This window comes from Talpa occidentalis, unplaced genomic scaffold (genome assembly GCF_014898055.3).
Source record: "Talpa occidentalis isolate TD23 unplaced genomic scaffold, MPIMG_talOcc4v2.1, whole genome shotgun sequence".
NCBI lineage: Eukaryota > Metazoa > Chordata > Mammalia > Eulipotyphla > Talpidae > Talpa > Talpa occidentalis.
Window position 1 is genome coordinate 2,260,057 of NW_026555331.1, and position 19,219 is coordinate 2,279,275.

The following is a 19,219-nucleotide window of genomic DNA, read 5'->3' on the forward strand; positions in this document are numbered from 1 at the left end:
CTGGCTCTGGTGAATTCTCTCACCCTCCCGCGCTTCTGACTGTACCCGTGCTTGTATAAAAAAATAAAATGAAATAAAATAAATCTTAAATAAATATATAAATAAATAAAAGTGTGCCTTCCCTTTAAAACAAACAAACAAAAAACAGGAACAGCTACACTTATATCTGATAAGTGCCAGACCTAGGGATGCTGAGAGGAGCAGCCCCTGTCCCCTGTCCCCTGGCTCACTCCCTTGGGGGTAAGAGGATGACAGTTGGAGGGGGGGGCAGCAGGAGCCCAGAGAAAAGCCACTAAAGCTTCAGCTGAAGAGGTGACCTCCAAGCTAACACTTGCAGAATCTGAAGTTTCTACGTGCAGCTCTGAAGAGGGATTTTCCTACTGGAGGAAGCAGCATATGCAAGGGCTGGAGCCTGAAAAGGAACCTGCATCCCGGGAGTGACTGGTTCCAGAGGGGAGGGTGGTCCCGCTCTGCAAGACTCCCCAGGATCTCCTGAGTTTTCCCCACTTCCACCCCACCCCCAAGCGCAGAGTCAAAAGTGCTGGCCATTTCTGCAGCAACCAACAACACCGGTTACCAGGGCCTCTGCGACCGGGACTGCGTCTCTATTGGCTGCCTCCAGAGCCTGTTCCCTGCAGGCCACTTGGGTTGGTTGACGCAGCCCAGTGTCTGCCTGCATTCTTGGCGCACTTTAGGGGCGGCCCCCGCAGGGCCAGTCTCCATGCTCAGACTGCCACAGAGAGGTAACCATGAGGGGGCCCAGCAAGACGCCTGGAGAAGAAGAAGCGCAGGAGGAAGAGGCTGCTACAGTCGCTGGGCATCCTGCAGGGGTCACGGAGGACAAGGCAGATTCAGATTCCGACCTGGAGACTGAAGGTGCCCCCAGACAGGCGGAGCCATAAGGATCAGTGTCAGGCCAGTCTCCTCACCTTGAGAGCTTCCCTCCCTGGCTAGAGGGAACAATCTGGGGCCCAGGTGTCAGGGAACCGCTGTCCATCAGGAAGCTTAGCCCTACGTGCCCACCAGGGCAGAACGCAGCCCCTCAGCCTCCTGGTTCCTGGCGTCATCGGGACTTCTGCTATTAGAATACCCTTCCAGGATGAGGTTAACGTGCAAACAAGCCCACCAGTGCCAAAGGAGGCCCCTTCTGAAGTGAAGTCAGGTGGAGTTTCCCCAGCACATAGGACAAACTAAGCTGAGGGGTGTCTTGAGCTTCGAGCTGTTTCAGTTACCCCTCCCCCTCCCCCATGAGAAGGCCCCAAAACACAGGTGGGCTGCGCTCCCGCAGAAAGACACAGAATGACTTTGGCATCGGACAGACTGGCTCTGCCAGGGTTAGCTTCTCCCAGTGGTGAGAGGATTTACTTTCTTTGAGACTCAAAGTCCTCAGCACAGGAAAAGAAATGCCTCAAGAGGGGAAGCACCTGACAGGAGGGAGGAGGCCGTGGCTGTGCCTGCAGAAGGATCCACATTTGTCCCTGTGACTTTCAGACACCCGTGGACTTGGAGAGATGGCTGAGGCTCCCCACTACTCGGGGTCTTGCTGGGCCCGCGGTGCTGGGCCTGCCCCCTGCTTTCTGCGCCAAGGGAGCTCCCCAGAGCTGAGCCTGCGACACCGTGGCCTGGGGCCTCAGGTACCCTTGGAGGGACCCTGGTGCCACATTCGGAAGGGAGGACCTGGGGCAACAACTAAGGGTGTGGCCCTTCTGAACCCATCCTATACACTCCCCTGCCCCGCTGTGTGCCAGGCATGTCGCATCCCCCACATCTGGGTGACAGATGGGCCCAGAGCAGTACACTGCTCTATGACCCAGAGCAGTATACTGGCTTGGGAGTCTGCAGGGGGCCCCTAACCCATTGGAAAGGGGTCAGGGAGGGCTCCTGGAGGTGAGGTGTAGGAGTAGCCTAGAGAGAGGAGCAGGTACCCCCTGAGCATGTGGGAAGGGGAAGGCCTTCCAGCTGGGGGCAACGAGTAGGCTGACCCCTGGGAATGCCAGCCAGGTAGTAACCGGCTGTGTCTGGGGCCTTTAGTCCTGGAAAGGAACAGGCCCCTCCCATTGTTCTCCTCTCTCCAGGGGGCACAGGCTCTGGCTTCTGCGCTGATCTCTAATCCCCATGTAAGGCGGCTGGACCTTCGGGACAGTGGGCTCCGTGGGGCTGATGTGGAAATCCTGGCACGTGCCGTGAGCAAAAACAGCAGCATCTGTGGTAGGTGCTCAGCCTGAGGCAGGTGGGCAGATTGGAGTCCTTCCTTTGCTGAGGGATGTGCGCTCCCCCAACTGGGCCCTCTCACATGGGGGCTGCTGGTATTGCTGAGGCCTCATTTCAGGGTGGGGCAGGTGGAGGTGCGCACACAACTGGGCATCACTCTTTCCAACCACCCCACCCCATTCACTCTCCTCTGCTGGCCAGCACCCCTCCTCCCCCTGCATTTGGTGGCCTCTCAGTGACTGAAGGTGGGGGGGGGGGGGGGGGGGAGGGTCCTGTGACACAGAGAGGCAGGGCCTGGGAGGTGTGAAAAGAGGGAGGGTGGCGTGGGAGTATGGTGGGGCTGGATCCAAATGCTGCCTCTGCCACAAAGATCTGGATGACGCGAGGAAAGCAGCTCAAACTCACTGAGACTCAATTTTCAATCTGTGAAATGGCCCCAATAATTCCCGCCCACCCTTGAGGCTGTGGTGATCATAACATGCTCAGCAGAGAGTCTGAGGCATGTGAGTGCATGGCCACCTGGGCTGTAATTGCCAGCGCGCAGAAATGCAGCTTCCAGGGCTTCTGTGGGTGGGGTGTATTGCTCTTGGGCACAGATCATTTGCAAGGTGGCTGCTGATGTGACTCCACCACAGGCATTCTTCCCAGGACTGCAGACTTGGAGGTTTTAGCCCCTTGACAATGACACTCCTGGACACATAAGCGGGGAGCTGCCTGGTCCCCAAAGGTGGCAGAGTCTCCATGTAAATCCAGAACAATCTGACTGTAAAGCTCCTCAGGCCTGGAAGCTTGGAGGATGGGGTGAGGTGGAGGAGGTGGACCTGACTGTGGAGCTGTCTGGCTGAGGGGTTGTGCTGGTCCCCAGATGTGGACCTGTCGGAGAACCTGCTGGGAGCAGTGGCAGCCCAAGCCCTCTGTGCCTCCCTCACGGTGAACCAAGTTGTACAGAAGGTGCAGCTGGCAGGGAACCACCTGGAGGAGCAGGCAGCCCAGCACCTTGCTGAACTTCTGCTTGCCCATACAAGCCTGAAATCCCTGGACCTGAGTTACAACCAACTGAATGACCAAGCAGGTACCATCCAGCCAAGGCCGCATGGGGCGCTCCTCAGACAGGGTGGTGCTGAAAGGGACATGCTGAGCAGCCCTGCTTCAGCCTTCACCCACACACTCCACGCAGGCCTGCCCCCCTCCCTCTCCTTCCACACACAACTCGATTCTTCCCAGGGATATTTCATTGTCCTCCTCTGCCTGTGCTGGGTGCTGATTTGAGGGCCCAACCATGAAAATTCTGCTGTCACAAAAGAAACAAAAAGGGTGTCATTCTAGAGAAGAATGGGGACCCCACGCTGGAGAGGGGTGCGTGGGGAAGATTCTGTGAGGTGAACATTTAAGCTGAAATGGCCTGGGTGGGAGGAAATCAGCTGCGAGACAGAGGAAGAATATTTCAAGTGGACAGAGAGCATGCAGACCTGTTCCCAGACTGGCAGACCCAGTGCGGCTGAGCTCATGAGCCAGGGGAGAGAGGCCAGGCTGAAGGGTGGAGAGAGCGGGGAGCTGCAGCGCTACCACTCATGACACCAGGCATGAAGATTTCTTCTTTTTTTTTTCCAGTTTACATGCATGCCTGTGCTGTTGGGTTTTCTTTTCTTTACAATTTACATGGAAGATTTTGTTCTAAGTGGAAGACACCAGTGGGATTGCTAGAGCTGATCACTTTTTTTTTTCATACCTTTTGCACAGGCCATCTGCTTTGCCAGGAACATGCAGTCATATCTCTCTGTCTTCAACCAATCAATTACAAGAAGAATCTGGGGCCTTGGGTTAGGAATACAGATTCCTGCATCCCCAGACCCATTGAACCAGACTCTTGAGTGGCTGCTGTGCACTATATTTTATAGGGGTGCCCCAGGAGATTTGTCTGGTTCAGAATGTTTGGGAAGCACTGCTCTGTCTCAGACTGCTGAGAGCAATGAGGTGGCAGCCTGTGAGAGTCAGTCGTGGAACCTAACTGCCAGGAGTGCATTCTTATGAAAATCACTGTGGGGAACCAGTAAAATTAAAAGAGAAAATCGTTTCAGACTCTCTGGGCCAGCATGGTCAGAGGATGAGTGACAGAGAGGCAGCCAGCATGGAAGGGACTGGAAGCTAAAACCCTGTAAAGGCTCACAGATATGGGGTCAGGGCTGGGTCTCCAACGCTGACTCAGGGAGCGCTTCTGTTTTCCCTTGGGATCCGTGGTGGGGAGCTTGACTCCCTTAAGGGGTGAAGGAGCTTGGGTCTCAGTCTCCCCACCTGCAGAACGACTGTGGTAGCCCCTGCCTCTTCGACTGACTACAGCAGTCACTAAGACCAAGCATTAGAATTAGAAGATCCTTCTTACCCTCTAGCTGTTCAGCAGGAAAGGGCTGCACTACGAAGTGGAGGGCACCACTGCTCCTCCCAGGCCTGAAAATGTCTAAGGAAGGAGGAAATCACCCACATTTGAGAACCCGAGGGTGTCAGACCCAGTGCTGGGTCCTGGTCTCAGGGAGGCAGCACAAGGGGCCCCTATGCCCCCATCCCCACCGCCTGCAGAGAGCTCGCCATGGTGCTAAAAATGCCTGGGGGCCTCATCCAGGAGGAGCAGACTGAATGCTCTGCTCAATTAGCAGCTGTTTTCCCTCTGTGCATTTCTTCCCACCAGCCTTCCTGGACCATGCTCAGGGATGGGACTATGCAGAGGAGTCAAATTCAAATCCTTGAGGGGCATCCCATCCAGGCTGATGGGAGAGAAATCTAACAGCTAGGGCTTGGAAGGAGGGAAGCCAGTGGACTCGGGCCACATGAGCAGGCAAGGCTTCCTGATGGCAGGAACCCAGGCTGAGGAGCTATTCACCAGGTGAAGGGGGGGTCAACAGGCCCACACAGGGTGACAGCTGAGAGGCACGCTGGAGCTGGTGCTGAGGGCTGACAGTGGGGAGCAGGGTGGTAGGTGGGACTTCTGCCCATTTCGCATGCTAAATATCTCTCAGGGTTTCTTACCCCACATGGCCTTCCCTTTCTTTTCTCTGAAACTTGCCTCACTCCTCCACAGCTGCTCCTGTTCCCCTAGGCCCCGCACCACCCCAGACTCTCATCTCTGCCCCTGCTCACCCAAGTCCACCCCCTACATCCTCTGCTAAGGAACCCAACCTCTACTCTAAAGCCCTCCCTGCCTCCTCACCACCTATACAGTGGTGCCCAAGATCCTTGGCCTGGCATCCAAGGTCTCTCAGTCTCTCTCAAGTGCCCGTCGCTCCTACCTCATTTTGCTATCTTTCCCCCAGCTCACCCCCAGCTGAAGGCCTGCACATGCTCCCTGAGGCTCTGCGTGTAATCCTGTCCTGTGTCTGCTGGCCTCTGTGCATGTGTGTACGTGTGGTGACTCCCTCGGTGTCCAAGCTCCTCTCTTCTGTCCTCACTGTCCTGCCCCCTGCCCCCAGGCAAGCTTAGCTCCACTCTCTTCCATTCATCCTTGTTTGTCGTTTTTGTTTTGATGTTGTTTTTAAGGCTTATTTTTATTTATTTATGCATATAAGAACGGGGGTGTAGGCCAGAGGTGTGGGGGTAAGAGGATTCACCAGAGACAGAGTGGGGAGCAGAACAGGTGGACCTACTGGAATACACTGCTGAGGGGATCGAATTCATGCCTCAGTGGCTGGTGATAACTTGATAGTGCCGAGACTTAACCCCTTGCATCACCAAGGTTTGTAGTTTATAATACCCCCATCCCATTAATTTGTATTTGTACCTTCTCCACTCCGTGTGAATTCCTTGAAGGCAGGCTGGAGCTATGTGCAGGTCCACTCTGTGATCCTCATGCCCAGAGGAGACCCTGGTACACAGCGGGCATCCGTATCATGTTTTGAAGGAATGAACTGAGTGAGTAAGGAGGTCTCTCTTGGTGTTTCTGAAGGGGAGATACTTGGTCCGGCCCTGGCAGAAAACACAGGACTCACCCAGCTTAACATAAGCTGGAATCACCTTCGAGGCCCAGGAGCCGTAGCCTTTGCCAAGGGTTTGGAGGTAAGAGGCCCCCAACTCACCCTGTCATCTCCTTCGGCTTGTCTCTGGGTCCCAGCTCCCCTGCCTTTGGAACTCTTCAGAAACAAACCTTTCATCTTGAAGCAAAGCTTAAAGATTATTGCTTTAGGTGACTAATTTTCCTGGCTCCCATTTAATGACTATGACCTACTTGTGCACACTCTCAGGGCACTCACTGAAGGGGTCAAGCTCATGTGCACCTTCTCCAGACATTCTGCTGGTGGGGAGCATCAGGCAGTGAGGAGACACATTGTCACTGCTGGGCATGTATCCATGTTCCCTAAGATGACTCCCTTGCACCCTTGGATCCCAGCACACGCTCTCAAACACCTCACCCGCTCCCTGTGAGGTTCACAGTAGATGGGCGGTTCAAGAACCTGCCAGGATGGCACAAGGTACCTGCAGTGCCCCAAGTGCCAACCACCTTTGTCAAGTCCTTCTCAGGGAATGGATGTTGCTGCCTTGCCCCCTGACGGGGTGACCTGAGGGCTTCCCCACAAGAAGACATGTCAGGCTATCATCCCGTGTACTCACAAGCTCTCCTCCTTCCTCCCGTCACAAATCCCTGGATAAGCTTTAGCCAACAGCCTTCACTGGAGCCTCCTCTGGGTTCCTGGGCTGCTCTGTGCCTGGGGGCGCTTGTCCCTGAGGGGTGCCCAAGCAGATATGAGCACTGTTTCTCCGGCAGCTGCTGCCACATGGCCAACCCGTAGTCTCTGAAGGTCATTCACATCCACATCCACCTTCCGCACTGTGTTTCTGGCCTTTGGACTCTATCGGTCACCACCACCCAAGTCACATGACTTCCCAGGAAACTCTGCCTGTCCATACGCGGCCTGTGATCTTTATACCTCGGGTCTCTTGGGTCCTGCGACTGGCTCCTGGCTTTCTCCACCATTGCATGGGACCCCATGGGGTTGCTCTTTTTGTGCTCCAGGCAAACATCTTCCTGAAAGTGCTGGACATCTCTCACAATGGCTTTGGAGACCCTGGAGCCTCTGCCGTGGGTGAGGCACTTGCGACCAACAATGTGCTGGAGGAACTCAGCATGAGGTGAGAGCATAGGGTGCTGCCCATGTCAGTGTCACTGTCCCCAGACTCTGTAGACAGGGTCTCCATGGTAATCTTTCTGGTCTCTCGCCATTTAAATTCTCTAACCTACCACCATCTACTCATGATGCAGCTTGGGCCACAAGGATCACCCAGGTCTGTCCTTCCTTGAGTTCATCATTTCCATGTTGGGGCTCATGGTTCCTAGCACACAGGTAGTTGGTGTGAAGTGAGGCATCTTCAGCAGAGCCTGTGGGTGTGACTGGGTGCTCTGTGTGTGTTCTTCCCTTTCAGAGGAGGAGCAGAGTGTGAGTGGGGCTGGGCAGGGCCTTGACAAGCGGGCCCTTACTTACGCTCTGCTCAGCACATGACTATTGCCGGCATGCCAAGCTCTCCTGCGGCCCCCAGCACAGTGCCAGCCTCAGCAGAAAACCAGAGCAGGGACCATAAGCCCAGAGAGGAAAAAATGGCAGACATCAGTCAGGCGATGAGCTGTTGTGGCCGAGCCCCTCCTTGGGGGCTACTAGAGTGAGCAGGGCCTGCCCACTGCAATCTTGCCCACCTTCCTTCCCATGGAAGGGAAAAGGCCAGAAGAGGCACTGAAAGATGCTGAGAGGCAAGTCCAGTGTTGGGGTCTGAGAAATCAGAGATGTGGGACTGGCTCGGGAGACGTGGCCAAGAGCAGGGATGAGGACTGGAGTTTAGATCCAAGGTACAAAGTGGGAAGAAGAAGAGCAGATGTGGGGAGGAGTTTGGGTAGTTTTCCAGAACAGACACTGTTATGGTCATCGATATGGGCACAAGGTGGGGCAGACACATGGGAGCTGCTGAGTTCTGAGGGCGGCTGTCTCCACCAGGGGTGATGGGTGCTCTGGAGATGCTGGCTGGGTGATCTCCCTCAACACTGGGAGCTGCCAATGAAACATGCTCGTTATCCACCATTTACACCTAACCTCTCCAGGGTCCAGGGTATCTGTGAAGATGGAATGTGAAGCCTGACCAGGTGCCTGAGCCAGCAGCTCCAGCTGTGACCTTGAAGTGGTCTGGCTCTGCACAGCTGTTTGCAAGCTAGCGCAACGCACATGTCTTTTTGTTGCAGCAATAACCGCATCTCTGCAACGGGCGCCCTGAGGCTGGGCCTGGGCCTCCGGGTCAACCAGACACTAAGGATCCTTGTTGTGAGTGTTAGCCTGATTGGGGGGAGGGGAGGCTCAAGCCTGTACCTAGCCATGCATATCTCCCTAGCACAACAGCAGTGGGAGGTACATATTCCAGAACCTAGATGAGGGTCTCAGAAAGGAAACCTCCTGGCTTCCTTTGGGGCCACGACTTCCCCTTTTCAACCCCTCACTCATTTCTGGCCTGGGCCAGAGTCTCACTTCTTCAGATTCCTCCTCACTTCATCCTTCCGTCCTAGTGGCATGGCATCCCACCCTTCCTGCCATCCCTCCTTCTCAGCTCCCTGCAGTGTTGCTCTGCTGCTGATGGTGAGGAGCACTCTTGCTTCCCCTTTGTCTTCTTCCCTGAGCTTCCTCTGGCCTTGCTGGAAGTCAGCGTGTGAGCCTAGGTGTCAGACTGAGTCCCCTGCTCAGACCTACCCAAGGTCTTGGGCGCACAGCAGGGGCTCTCTTGTCAATGGAGAGGGAGTGCGGAGAGGGCTGGGAGCTTAAGACAGAGAAGGGAAGATGCAATCAAGGGTGGAGCATGTGACTGGGGACACTCATCAGTTCCAGGGGCTATCCAGCCCTGCCTGGCCTTCAGCTCCTTCAGCTGACAGAGCAGCCCCCGCAGCGCCCTCAACCCCAGCCTGTGGTTCACCTGGTTACCCCCTCCTCCACCTTCAACCCCGCTGGAACATAGACCTCTTCTGAGCTCTGGATCCACGTTTCCACCTGCTGTATGGTGCCTCGGATCTCCTGTTGGCCAGCTGGATTCTGAGAGTAAAGCCTCTAAGAGCTGCCTAGTCAGGCTGGGCGGCTGGAGGGAGGGTGGAGGGGTACTTCTCATGGAATCACAAGCTGGGGCCCAGTGCTTGTCCCTCTTTCCCACACTTACCCTTCCTTAGCTCTCTTCTCCTGCAGAATGCTCGGGCAGCCTGCTCCTCCTGCTTTGCACTTCCCCTCCTAGAATTCTGTTGCCTGTCAGTTTCCAACACTTCCTTCCCACCTGCTACCAGGCGATTTTTCTAAACCAGAAACTTGACCCTGTGCCTCCCTGCTTTAAGCCCTTCAGTGTGGTTCCCTTCAGGATAAATTCAAGCATAGTAGTGCATCTTTCACTAAACTCTTTTCACTAAGCTGAACTTTCACTAAATCTGAGCTCTGCCTCCTTCCCTCCTACTGGCAGCACATAATGGCTCTCGCTCCCCGAGCTGCTCAGAACTCTCTGCGCACACAGGGCTTCATCTCCCCTCTGCTGTGTTCCTGCTGCTCTTTCCCACCTCAGCTGTAAACTTCCACTCAGGTGTTTTATTCTGCCCCCCTCAAACTTTACCTCCCAGGTAGAGCTTGGGGGCACTATCTCATTGCACTGATCACACTGCATGTGTATGATGTTTCCTTTCCCCCCTCTCCCTCCAACAGGTGAGTTCTTTCAGGGTTGGGGCGTGTCTTGTCTGTATTGTCGGCACCAGCTCACAGTCAGCACTGGGTGGGTCCTCAGCCAGCATTCACTCCCTCCTCCTCCTCCTGTTTTAGGGAGACACCTTCTGAGCTGAGACAGCGGGGCCAACCTGAGCCATGTCATCAGATACCTGCCTTCTCTTTCGCATTACTGTCTTACTCCCCAGGCTCAGCTTCTCTTAGTGTTGCGTGTGTTTGTGTCTGTGTTTCTTAGGTGTCGAGGAATCCTATGCAAAGTGAAGGCTGCTTTGCTGTTCTCAAGTCTGTCCAGGATAATTCAGCATCTGCCATAGAACTGCTGGATTTCTCTGTAAGAGCTTCTCACAAACTGTACCTCTTGTTGAATAGTCCTGTGAGGTGTTATTTCTGTTTAAAGGAAGCAAGTGGGGATTAGAGAAACAGAGGTCCCTGCCCAGATACATAGTGTGGTCAAGTCCAAATTCTAGCCCCAGGCCTGAATGTAGGTCATTATACCACTCTGGCTCCATTATGCACCCCGGATGGGGGTACTTCTGTGATCTACTCCGCAGGCACCCCTGGCTTCTCCTTTAACAGAGAGAGGAGAGAGAGAGAGAGGAGAGAGAGGAGGGAGGAGAGAGGGGAGAGAGGGGAGAGAGGGAGAGAGAGGGGAGAGAGGGGAGAGAGGGGAGAGAGGGGAGAGAGAGAGGGAGAGAGAGAGAGAGAGAGAGAGAGAGAGAGAGGCTCAGCAGCATGATGCTCACTGCTTGCTGGAGTTTAGATTTGCGGGTTCAGCCCTTGTAAAGTGATCCGCCTCCCAACCTGGCCTTACTGCCTGCAGGTGGTTCATGGGGCTGGAAAATCTGCTTGTGTGGCCGAAGGAGGTTAGGTTCCCTTTTCATTCAGTTCCACCTTCTTAACGGGGGAGGGGGGGGGTTTGGGGAGGGACCCTGACATTTTTCCAAGGCAGTTAAACTTGAAGAGAATCCCCAGATGCAAATTATTAAAAGAAAGATACCAATTATTCTAACCCTGCTTTATTTCAACCCAGATTTGTGTCTTTCCAGAGATGTGTTTTTATAGTTCTGATCCCTCAGGTCTAAAACAATTGATGTGTAGCATCCTTACTGTGTCCTTCCATCTGCCTAGTCTCTACAACTCCAAAGCCAGAGACTTGTGCCCTTGACCAGTTTCCTTCTGCTTTAAGAATTCCTGTCGGCACTGAATTTGAATATTCTTTTTCAAAAAAAGATTTACTTACTATAGGGGCAGTGTAAAGGGCAGGACTGGACACGGTGCAGGTTTTCTGATCCCATGCAGACCGGGTAAAGGAGGAGTCAGAGTCCTCAGTGGTTTTTTGCAGGTCTTTTATTGGGGTTCACCAGGCATATGGCAGGAAGGGGTGCTGGCAGGCCTCCCAGCCCCCAGCAAGTCTTCACTCTATCTGAGCTCTCTGGAGTTCGTTCGGCTGCTTCTCGGCTTCTCTTTCGGCTTCGGCTTCTTTCTCAGCTTCTTGGCTTCTACTGGCGTCCCTGTGACGCCGCCCTTAAAAGCACAGTCTTAGCCCAGGTGAATCCCATCTACCTATGCCCACACCCTATTCCAGGTGCCCGCCATCAGGCATGCATTCAGGACAAGGATCCATTATCTATCCTGATGGCGGAAGGGCAGAAAAGCCTGACATTTTCTTTACCCTACAGGCAGGAATGGCCATGGAGCAGGTTTTCTATGATTCCGTGCAGATGGGGTGATGGAGGAAAGAGTCCTGGAGCCCTCAGTGGCTTTTGCAGGCTTTTATTGGGATTACCAGGTACACGGCAGGCAGGGGCACTGGGGGGCCGGGAGGCTGACAGGCCTCCCTGCCCCCAGCAAGTGCTCACTCTATCTGGGCTCTCTGGCGTTCTCTGGTGGCCTTGTTCTCGTGGTGCTTCTGCTTCTGCTTCTCTGCTTCTTGCTGGCGTCCCTGTGACCCTGCCCTTAAAAGCCCAGTCTTAGCCCAGGTGAATCCCATCTACCTATGTCCACACCCTACTCCAGGGGCCCGCCATCAGGCATGCATTCAAGACTACAAGGATCCGTCATCTATCCTGATGGCGGGAGGGCAGAAAAGCCTGATACTTTTTACCTTACCCTACAGTCCACCCCCCAGGGTTTTTGACAGACAGTCTATACAAGTGTAGGCTAAGGTAAAAGTATCAGGCTTTTCTGCCCTCCCTCCACTAGGATAGAATACTGAACCCTGCAGTCCCGAATGCATGCCTGATGGCGGGCACCTGGAATAGTGTGGGCATATGTAGATGGAATTCACCTGGGCTAAGACTGGGCTTTTACGGGTGGTGTCACAGGGATGCCAGAAGAAGCAGCGAAGCAGGAACGAAAGCAGAGAACCACGAGAGAATAAATGGCCACGAGAGAACGCTGGAGAGCCCAGAGAGAGTGAGGACTTGCTGCCTGCCAGCCTCCCGGCCCCCTGGCACCCCTGCCTGTGGTGTGCCTGGTAAATCCCAATAAAAGCCTGCAAAAGCCACTGAGGGCTCCAGGACTTCTCCTTTACCCAGACTGCTGGATCAGAAAACCTGCACTGTGTCCGTTCCTGCCCTTCACAACAAGTCATATACGTTTCTCTTGGCAATAGAACACTGCAGCCATGACCCACAAAAGCAAATGAAATATATAACAAAATACAACAGAACACAAGTAAGTCCAGGCAGGGCACCAACATGCAAAAGATAATTATTGGCACCAGCAGATGATCCACCACTTCTGCTGCCAAAGGCACTATTCATACGAGGGAGGGGAACCACTCACAGCATCTGCCGTAACACATCAGGAGCCGTCAGGTTTCCTGTCCTTCTCTGGCTGTGGTCTCGGCCACAAGCCACACACCGCATCCACCCCCAGGATGCACTAGCTCTGGGATTGGCGATTGTGTACTGTTGGGGGTAAACGCCAACCCTCAGGGTTTCTGTCTGTGGTTGCTCCAACATTTGGCTTTCATAGCCACCCATGCAACACGCAGACCCCTGCACTCAGGCCAACCCGCTGCACAAGCACATGGGTCGGGGATCCACACTCCACATGCGGCCTCTCTTGGGTCCCCCCTCTTTGGCTTGGGCTCCATCCCAAGCCACATTCCCCACCTGTCCCCTAAGGACGGGTTCCTCAGCTCCTCACCCTCACTCAAGAACGAGCAGGGCATCACCCACAGGTGATTTTACGAGACTCACTGGCCTTCCTCAGCTTACTTAGTGCTTAACAGCCTCTCAGGGCTTCCCAAACTTAGCATCAGTACCAGTTTTTGCCTTCCCAGTTGGCTTTTCTCCTCTGTCTCGCTGCTGGGCAGTACACAGGCCTGCTTTTGGCCATCAAGGCCTACTGGCCACCCCCAGATTCCCATCTCCTGGGGTTTACAAATGAAACTGTTCCACCCCCAGGGTCCCAAAACATATCAACCTGCAAGGTCCTCTGCCTTCTGGCGGGATTGTCAGTCCAACTCCATTAGTCCAAGTCCATCAGGCCTCTCCCTGCATCAGCACTGGGGAGCTCCAAATTCTGGTCCTTTCTTTCCCCGATGATTCTGCTGCCTCAGGGGTCTTTGGCTGGTCCTCTTGGGCCATCTCCTTCATGCGAGGTCTCGGACCTTGTCCATCTGTAGTTACCGGACCTTGTCCATCTCCTGTGCCACCACGACGCCTCCAGCATTGTCACAGGCTCTCAGTCTGCTCCAGAGGTCCCTTCTGAGGTCTTCACAGGTCTCCATACCCATCTGCATGGATCATACTGCTGACTACCCCAATTGTAGGGGCAGGAATGGCCACGGAGCAGGTTTTCTATGATCCCATGCAGATGGGGTAAAGAAGGAAAGAGTCCTGGAGCCCTCAGTGGCTTTTGCAGGCTTTTATTGGGATTACCAGGTACACGGCAGGCAGGGGCACTGGGGGCCCTGCCCCCAGCAAGTGCTCACTCTATCTGGGCTCTCCGGCGTTCTCTGGTGGCCTTGTTCTCGTGGTTCTTCTGCTTCTGCTTCTCTGCTTCTTTCTCGGCTTCTCTGCTTCTTGCTGGCATCCCTGTGACACCGCCCTTAAAAGCCCAGTCTTAGCCCAGGCGAATCCCATCTACATCTGCCCACACCCTATTCCAGGTGCCCGCCATCAGGCATGCATTCGGGACCACAGGGTTCCGTCATCTATCCTACTAGCGGGAGGGCAGAAAAGCCTGAAACTTTTTACCTTATTCTACACTTATTTATACAAGAACCGGGGTACAGGCCAGAGGTGCAGGAGGGTGAGAGGATTCACCAGAGACAGAGTGGGGAGCAGAACAGGCAGACTGACTGAAACACTCTGCTGAGGGGAGAAGCGGATAAGACAGGAGAGGTCTGCCGCGCCATGTGGGTTTCTCCCTGGCCGGCCGACATCGAACCCGCACTGCAGAGGCTGCGGACAGCTTCACAGCACTGCGCTCAGCCCGCTGCACCACCAGGGAGGCCCCTGAATTCGAACATTCTTAAAAAACAAGAAATGGAATGGCATATCGTAATGCCAGCAAAGCACAGAGCAGGTTTTGGATGATACAGGCAGACAGGTAAAGGAGGAGTCCTGGAGCCCTCGATGGCTTTTTCAGGCTTTTAATAATCTTTCTACCCCATCTGTAGTGAGGCAACAGGTGCAGGGCTGGCAGGGAGGCCTGGGGGCCAGAAGGCTGGCTGACTTCCTCGCCCCGGCGAATCTTCGCTCTTTCTGGGCTCTCTGGTGTTCTCTTGTGGTCTGTCCGCTGGTCTCTGCTGTACTCCACTGCACAGTTCTCTGCCGCCTTTGCCTCTGCTGCCGCCCTTATATGCTCAGGCCCCAGGCTCAGATGTGCCCACTCATGCGTGCGCACACCACGCTCGAGGGTCTGCCTTCAGGCGTGCGTGTAAGACCACAGTTGTCGCTCATCGATGCTAGTGGCGGGAGGGCGGAAAAACCCTGATCGCTTCCATTTACTCTACACATATGAGATTGTCCTGCCAAAAGACATACTTATTCAATACAACGTATGGTTATCATCAGAAACTTAGTGTAATGAGAACACCACAGAGTTTGGAATGAGACAGGCCTGGGTCCAAATTCTAGTCAGCATGGGATTCTGATTAGAGATCAACACTAGGCAAGATGCAATTTTCTGTTTACTTATTCCTTCACTGCTGTCATTAGTCTAATCTGATGCTCACAGATTTTATCCTCAGTTTTTAGGGAAATACTTCTGAATCCTTACACTTGATGCGAAATTATTCCCGGGACTCAGTCTTGTCTTTATGTGAAACAAGGCTAATACCTACCACTCGGGGTCAGGCCTGTGCAGAGGAAGACTCAATGAGTACTAGGTCTTTATCCCCAAGCCTTTATTTTTGATTTTTATTGAGAAATATCTATGCCAAAAAAGAGCAGATAGATTGAGTAGAGTTCAGTGAATTTCTGCCAGCAGCATGTAACGTACATAACCAACCCCCCGATCAAGAAATAGAACAGGACCCTCCAAGTCCCCCTTGAGTCCCTTTCCTTCTCCATTTGAATGACTTGGGGAATAATGAGATTGTCATCCACAGGAAAGAAGTCACCTTAAGGTCTTCGAGCTCTTGTGTGCTGTAGGTAAAACACGTCAAGTTCTCAGAAAGGGATAACGCATTGCTTTGTGCTGGGTTTCTCCTCAGAATATCCACGTGAACAGAGAGTTTGATGACCTTGCTAGTTCCACGAAGGTAATTCTCCCAGCACTTTGCATAAAGACTGCTGCTCATAGAGTGGAATACAAAAAAGAGTTGCTGCCAGTGTCTGACCCTAAATGACTACGGAGTATGGCTTCCTCATCTCCCATCAGTCACTTCAGCTCTCATGCTGAGGATTCTGGCCGTTCAGATGCCTTATTGCCCCTTGAGTCTGAATTGAGTCTCCTGTCAACCAGGTGGTAAGTCCTGTGGAGCCAACCTTCACCGTGACTTGATACCCTGTGGCCCCTGCACTAATTGGGACCTTCCTTTACCTTCACTCAACACAGACTCATATTATGTGCTGCAAATTGTGCTGGGCAGTGTGTCAAAGGTGCCCAAACAACCTTTTTCCCTGGTGCTCTACCTTGGAAGGCAATTGAAATGTAAGGAGGTATGCAACTGATATGCCCAAATTCAACGTACAGAATGCATGCTGACACAACTTTTTGGGAAGGCAATTTATTATTATGCACGCTAAACTGCCGGTGCCCTCTGTTCCAATGGTCTGATTAATCTCATCTAAGAAATAACTAGAGATGGATACAAGGATTAGTGCCCAAAGATGTTCATTGAAATGCTGTTTACAACCATGGAAACTGGAAATGGTCTAAATGTCCAATAATAGGGGATTGGCTAGCTAAGAGGTGGAACTCTGGAAATAGTAAAACCCCAGCATGTTTTTACTAATGTTACTAAATGTTCAAATGACATTTAACAATTTATGAAAACGTACACGATTAATGCTAAGTGAGAAAGTCAGGATAAAAGTCTCGCATGGTTTGTCTGGAAATCTTCAAAGGCTTAAACATAGGGTTACCCTATGGCCCAGCAATTCCATTCCTATGGAAACGAAAATATTTGGTCCACACAAAAACTTCTTCACAAATGTTCATAGCAGTATTTTTCATAATATCCACAAGGTGAAATTGCCCACCACCTGATCTGTGGATAAAAAAAATATGGTATACCCATATAATGAAATATTATTTTGCAATAAAAGGTAGTGACATTTGGAGTGATGAATCTTCTAATTTGATTATGGTAATAGTTGCACAACTCTGTAAATATGCTAAAAATTGAATTGTATGCTTTAAATAGGTGAATTGTAAGGTATGTGAACCGCAAGTCAATAAAGTTATGTAAAAGAAAAAGGAAGGGATGGCAGGTGACACAACATGGATAAACTTTGGAAACATTATGTATGTGAGTGAAAGAAGTCAGTCACAAAGACCATCTTCTGGATCATTCCATGGGTATGAAATGTCCAAACCAGGAAAAATCTGCAGCGACAGAAAGTACAGTAGAGGTTGCCCAAGGCAACCTTGGGGGTTGGAGGGTTGACAACTGGAAGATACGGATTTCTTTGTGAGATCATAAAAATGTTTTAAAATTGGTTGTGATGATGGTTACCCAACTCTGACTATACTAAACGACATCGATTTGTACACCATCTTACATGGGTGAATTGGAAAACATGAATTATCTTGATAAAGCTGTTACCAAAAAGTCATATTATTGGATCCAAACTGTATTTTTAAGTGTGTGAATGTATATACACAGGGGGAAAAAAAGGAGCGGAACCCCCAACTTATTGGCAATGTTTATTTCTAGGGGGTGGGTTTATGGGTTTTTTTCTTTATGTTTTTATGTATTTTCTACATTTTTTTACTTTGAGTGTTACTTTTATAATCAGAAAAATTAATAGTGTCACCAGACAAGGGAGCAGGCCCAGGGCCCCTAGTTCCGATCTCGTCCTCCAACAACACAGGCTGGCAAACCAGTCACTGTCTACTGCTCCACCCACTGGAAATCAGAGGGATGGACTTAGGGGCCATTTGAGACTCTGTGGTCAAGACTGAAAAGTGGATCTCACAGACATTGGTGAGGGCAGGCAAAGACTCAGCATTTATTGCTTAGTGAAAGAGCAAGGAAAGTTCTGGGGCGGGGGTGGCCTCTCTGGATGTGAAAGAGACTCTCCGAAGAGCCTGAGCTAGGGGTCTGCACAGGTTTGGGAGCTGGGGTGTTGTAATAGTGTAATCCCCAGGGAAAGGGAAGATTCCAGGTTCTCTGCCCCACCCTAAGGAAGGGCGGAGCTGGGCAAGGTGGTAAACTAGAAATGACTGGGGAAAGGGCTGGAGGAAAGAGAAGAAGCAGAGAGAGATGGAGAAAGAAAGCTGGAGGAAAGACATGTGAAGCCGTGCTTGCTTCTTGGCCTTGGACAGAGCCAGGGACTTGGTGACGTGAAAAGAGACACTTGAAAGAGACATGGGTGAGGCCTCCCCGGTGGCGCAGCGGTTGAGCGCTGGGTTGCGAAGCTGCCCGCAGCCTCTGCAGCGCCGGTTCGATCCCCGGCTGCTCCCGGCCACCAGAGGAGGGTCCCACATGGCGCGCAGACCTCTCCTGCCGCCCGCTGCTCCCCTCAGCAGTGTACTTCGGTCCTTCTGCCTGCTCTGCTCCCCACTCTGGCTCTGGTGAATTCTCTCACCCTCCCATGCTTCTGACTGTACCCAGTGCTTGTATAAATAAATAAAAATAAATCTTAAAAAAAAAAAAAAAAGAGACATGGGTGAGGAACCCATGGGGGGACTGACAATGGCAGCCTTTATCTTGACTTGTATTTTGATTTTGCCCTTTTCCTTCCAGACTTTCCTGGTCCCTTCTGCCCCTTTTTCATGGCTCCCCCCCAGAAGGTGTTTTAGACTTATGGCAAACTTTCAGACCTCAGTGACCCTGCTTTGGGCCAACCCTGTTTGGCTGGACATTCACCCATGCAGGGATAGGTAACTGGATGTTTAAATGGAAACTATTTTAACTATATTCTTTCTCTTCTCTGCGCACAAATTGTCTATATTGCACACTAATTGTATTAAACGTTCTTTTTTTAATAATAATTTATTCTTTTTTTCCCCAAGATCCACCTACTTATGCACACAAGAGCTAGGGTACAGGCCAGAGGTGTGGGGGTGAGAGGATTCACCAGAGACAGAGTAGGGAACAGAACAGGCAGACTGACTGAAACACCCTGCTGAGGGGAGCAGTGGGCAAGACAGGAGAGGTCTGCCCCACCATGTGTTTTCTCCCTGGCCGGCCGGAGTTCGAACTCATGCTGCAAAGGCTGCGGATTGCTTCACAGTGCGGTGCCCAACCCCTTGCCTCACCAGGGATGCCTAAAAGTTCTTTTCATTAAAGGTCTTACACACTAGAGTATCCTTTGTCTTGATGCAGCAGATGCAGAACCTATTTAGAGCAGGCAGGTTTGGGGATCCTGTGTTACCCCTCACTCTGCCAGATAAAAGTATAAGAACAGGGCCTCCCCGGTGGCGCAGCGGTTGAGCGCTGGGTTGTGAAGCTGGCCACGGCCTCTGCAGCGCCAGTTCGATCCCCGGCTGCTCCCCGGCCACCACAGGAGGGTCCCACATGGCGCGCAGACCTCTCCTGCCGCCCGCTGCTCCCCTCAGCGGTGTACTTAGGTCCTTCTGCCTGCTCTGCTCCCCGCTCTGGCTCTGGTAGGCTCTCTCACCCTCCCGCGCTTCTGACTGTACCCAGTGCATGTACAAACAAACAAACA

The 19,219-nt window shown here is 52.5% G+C and overlaps 1 protein-coding gene across 7 annotated transcripts; it reads left to right on the forward strand.

Moving 5' to 3' along the window:
* Window positions 1–691: 691 nt before the first annotated feature.
* LOC119258645 (leucine-rich repeat-containing protein 74B-like) lies at window positions 692–17,957 on the forward strand. Of its 7 annotated transcripts, none has more exons than XM_037526902.2 (9): window positions 692–876; window positions 1,492–1,634; window positions 2,076–2,208; window positions 3,077–3,283; window positions 6,146–6,255; window positions 7,211–7,326; window positions 8,423–8,501; window positions 10,159–10,254; window positions 15,595–17,957. In XM_037526902.2, the coding sequence occupies exons 1-9, from the start codon at window positions 750–752 to the stop codon at window positions 15,727–15,729; spliced, it is 1,146 nt and encodes a 381-aa protein (XP_037382799.1). In that variant the 5' UTR covers window positions 692–749; the 3' UTR covers window positions 15,730–17,957. The 7 variants fall into 7 exon arrangements, with proteins under 7 accessions (XP_037382799.1, XP_037382860.1, XP_037383014.1 ...); XM_037526963.1 differs by lacking the exon at window positions 15,595–17,957 and adding an exon at window positions 15,490–15,586; XM_037527036.2 differs by lacking the exon at window positions 692–876 and adding an exon at window positions 1,249–1,351.
* Window positions 17,958–19,219: the final 1,262 nt, after the last annotated feature.

What these genes read in the sequence shown, in the direction of transcription:
- LOC119258645 (XM_037526902.2), top strand. Translation starts at nt 750, where the DNA reads ATGAGGGGGCCCAGCAAGACGCCTGGAGAAGAAGAAGCGCAGGAGGAA. An exon ending in CCAACTGAATGACCAAGCAG is followed by an intron (nt 3,284 to 6,145) that starts GTACCATCCAGC and finishes GTGTTTCTGAAG; the next exon opens with GGGAGATACTTGGTCCGGCC. An exon ending in TAGAACTGCTGGATTTCTCT is followed by an intron (nt 10,255 to 15,594) that starts GTAAGAGCTTCT and finishes GTTTCTCCTCAG; the next exon opens with AATATCCACGTGAACAGAGA.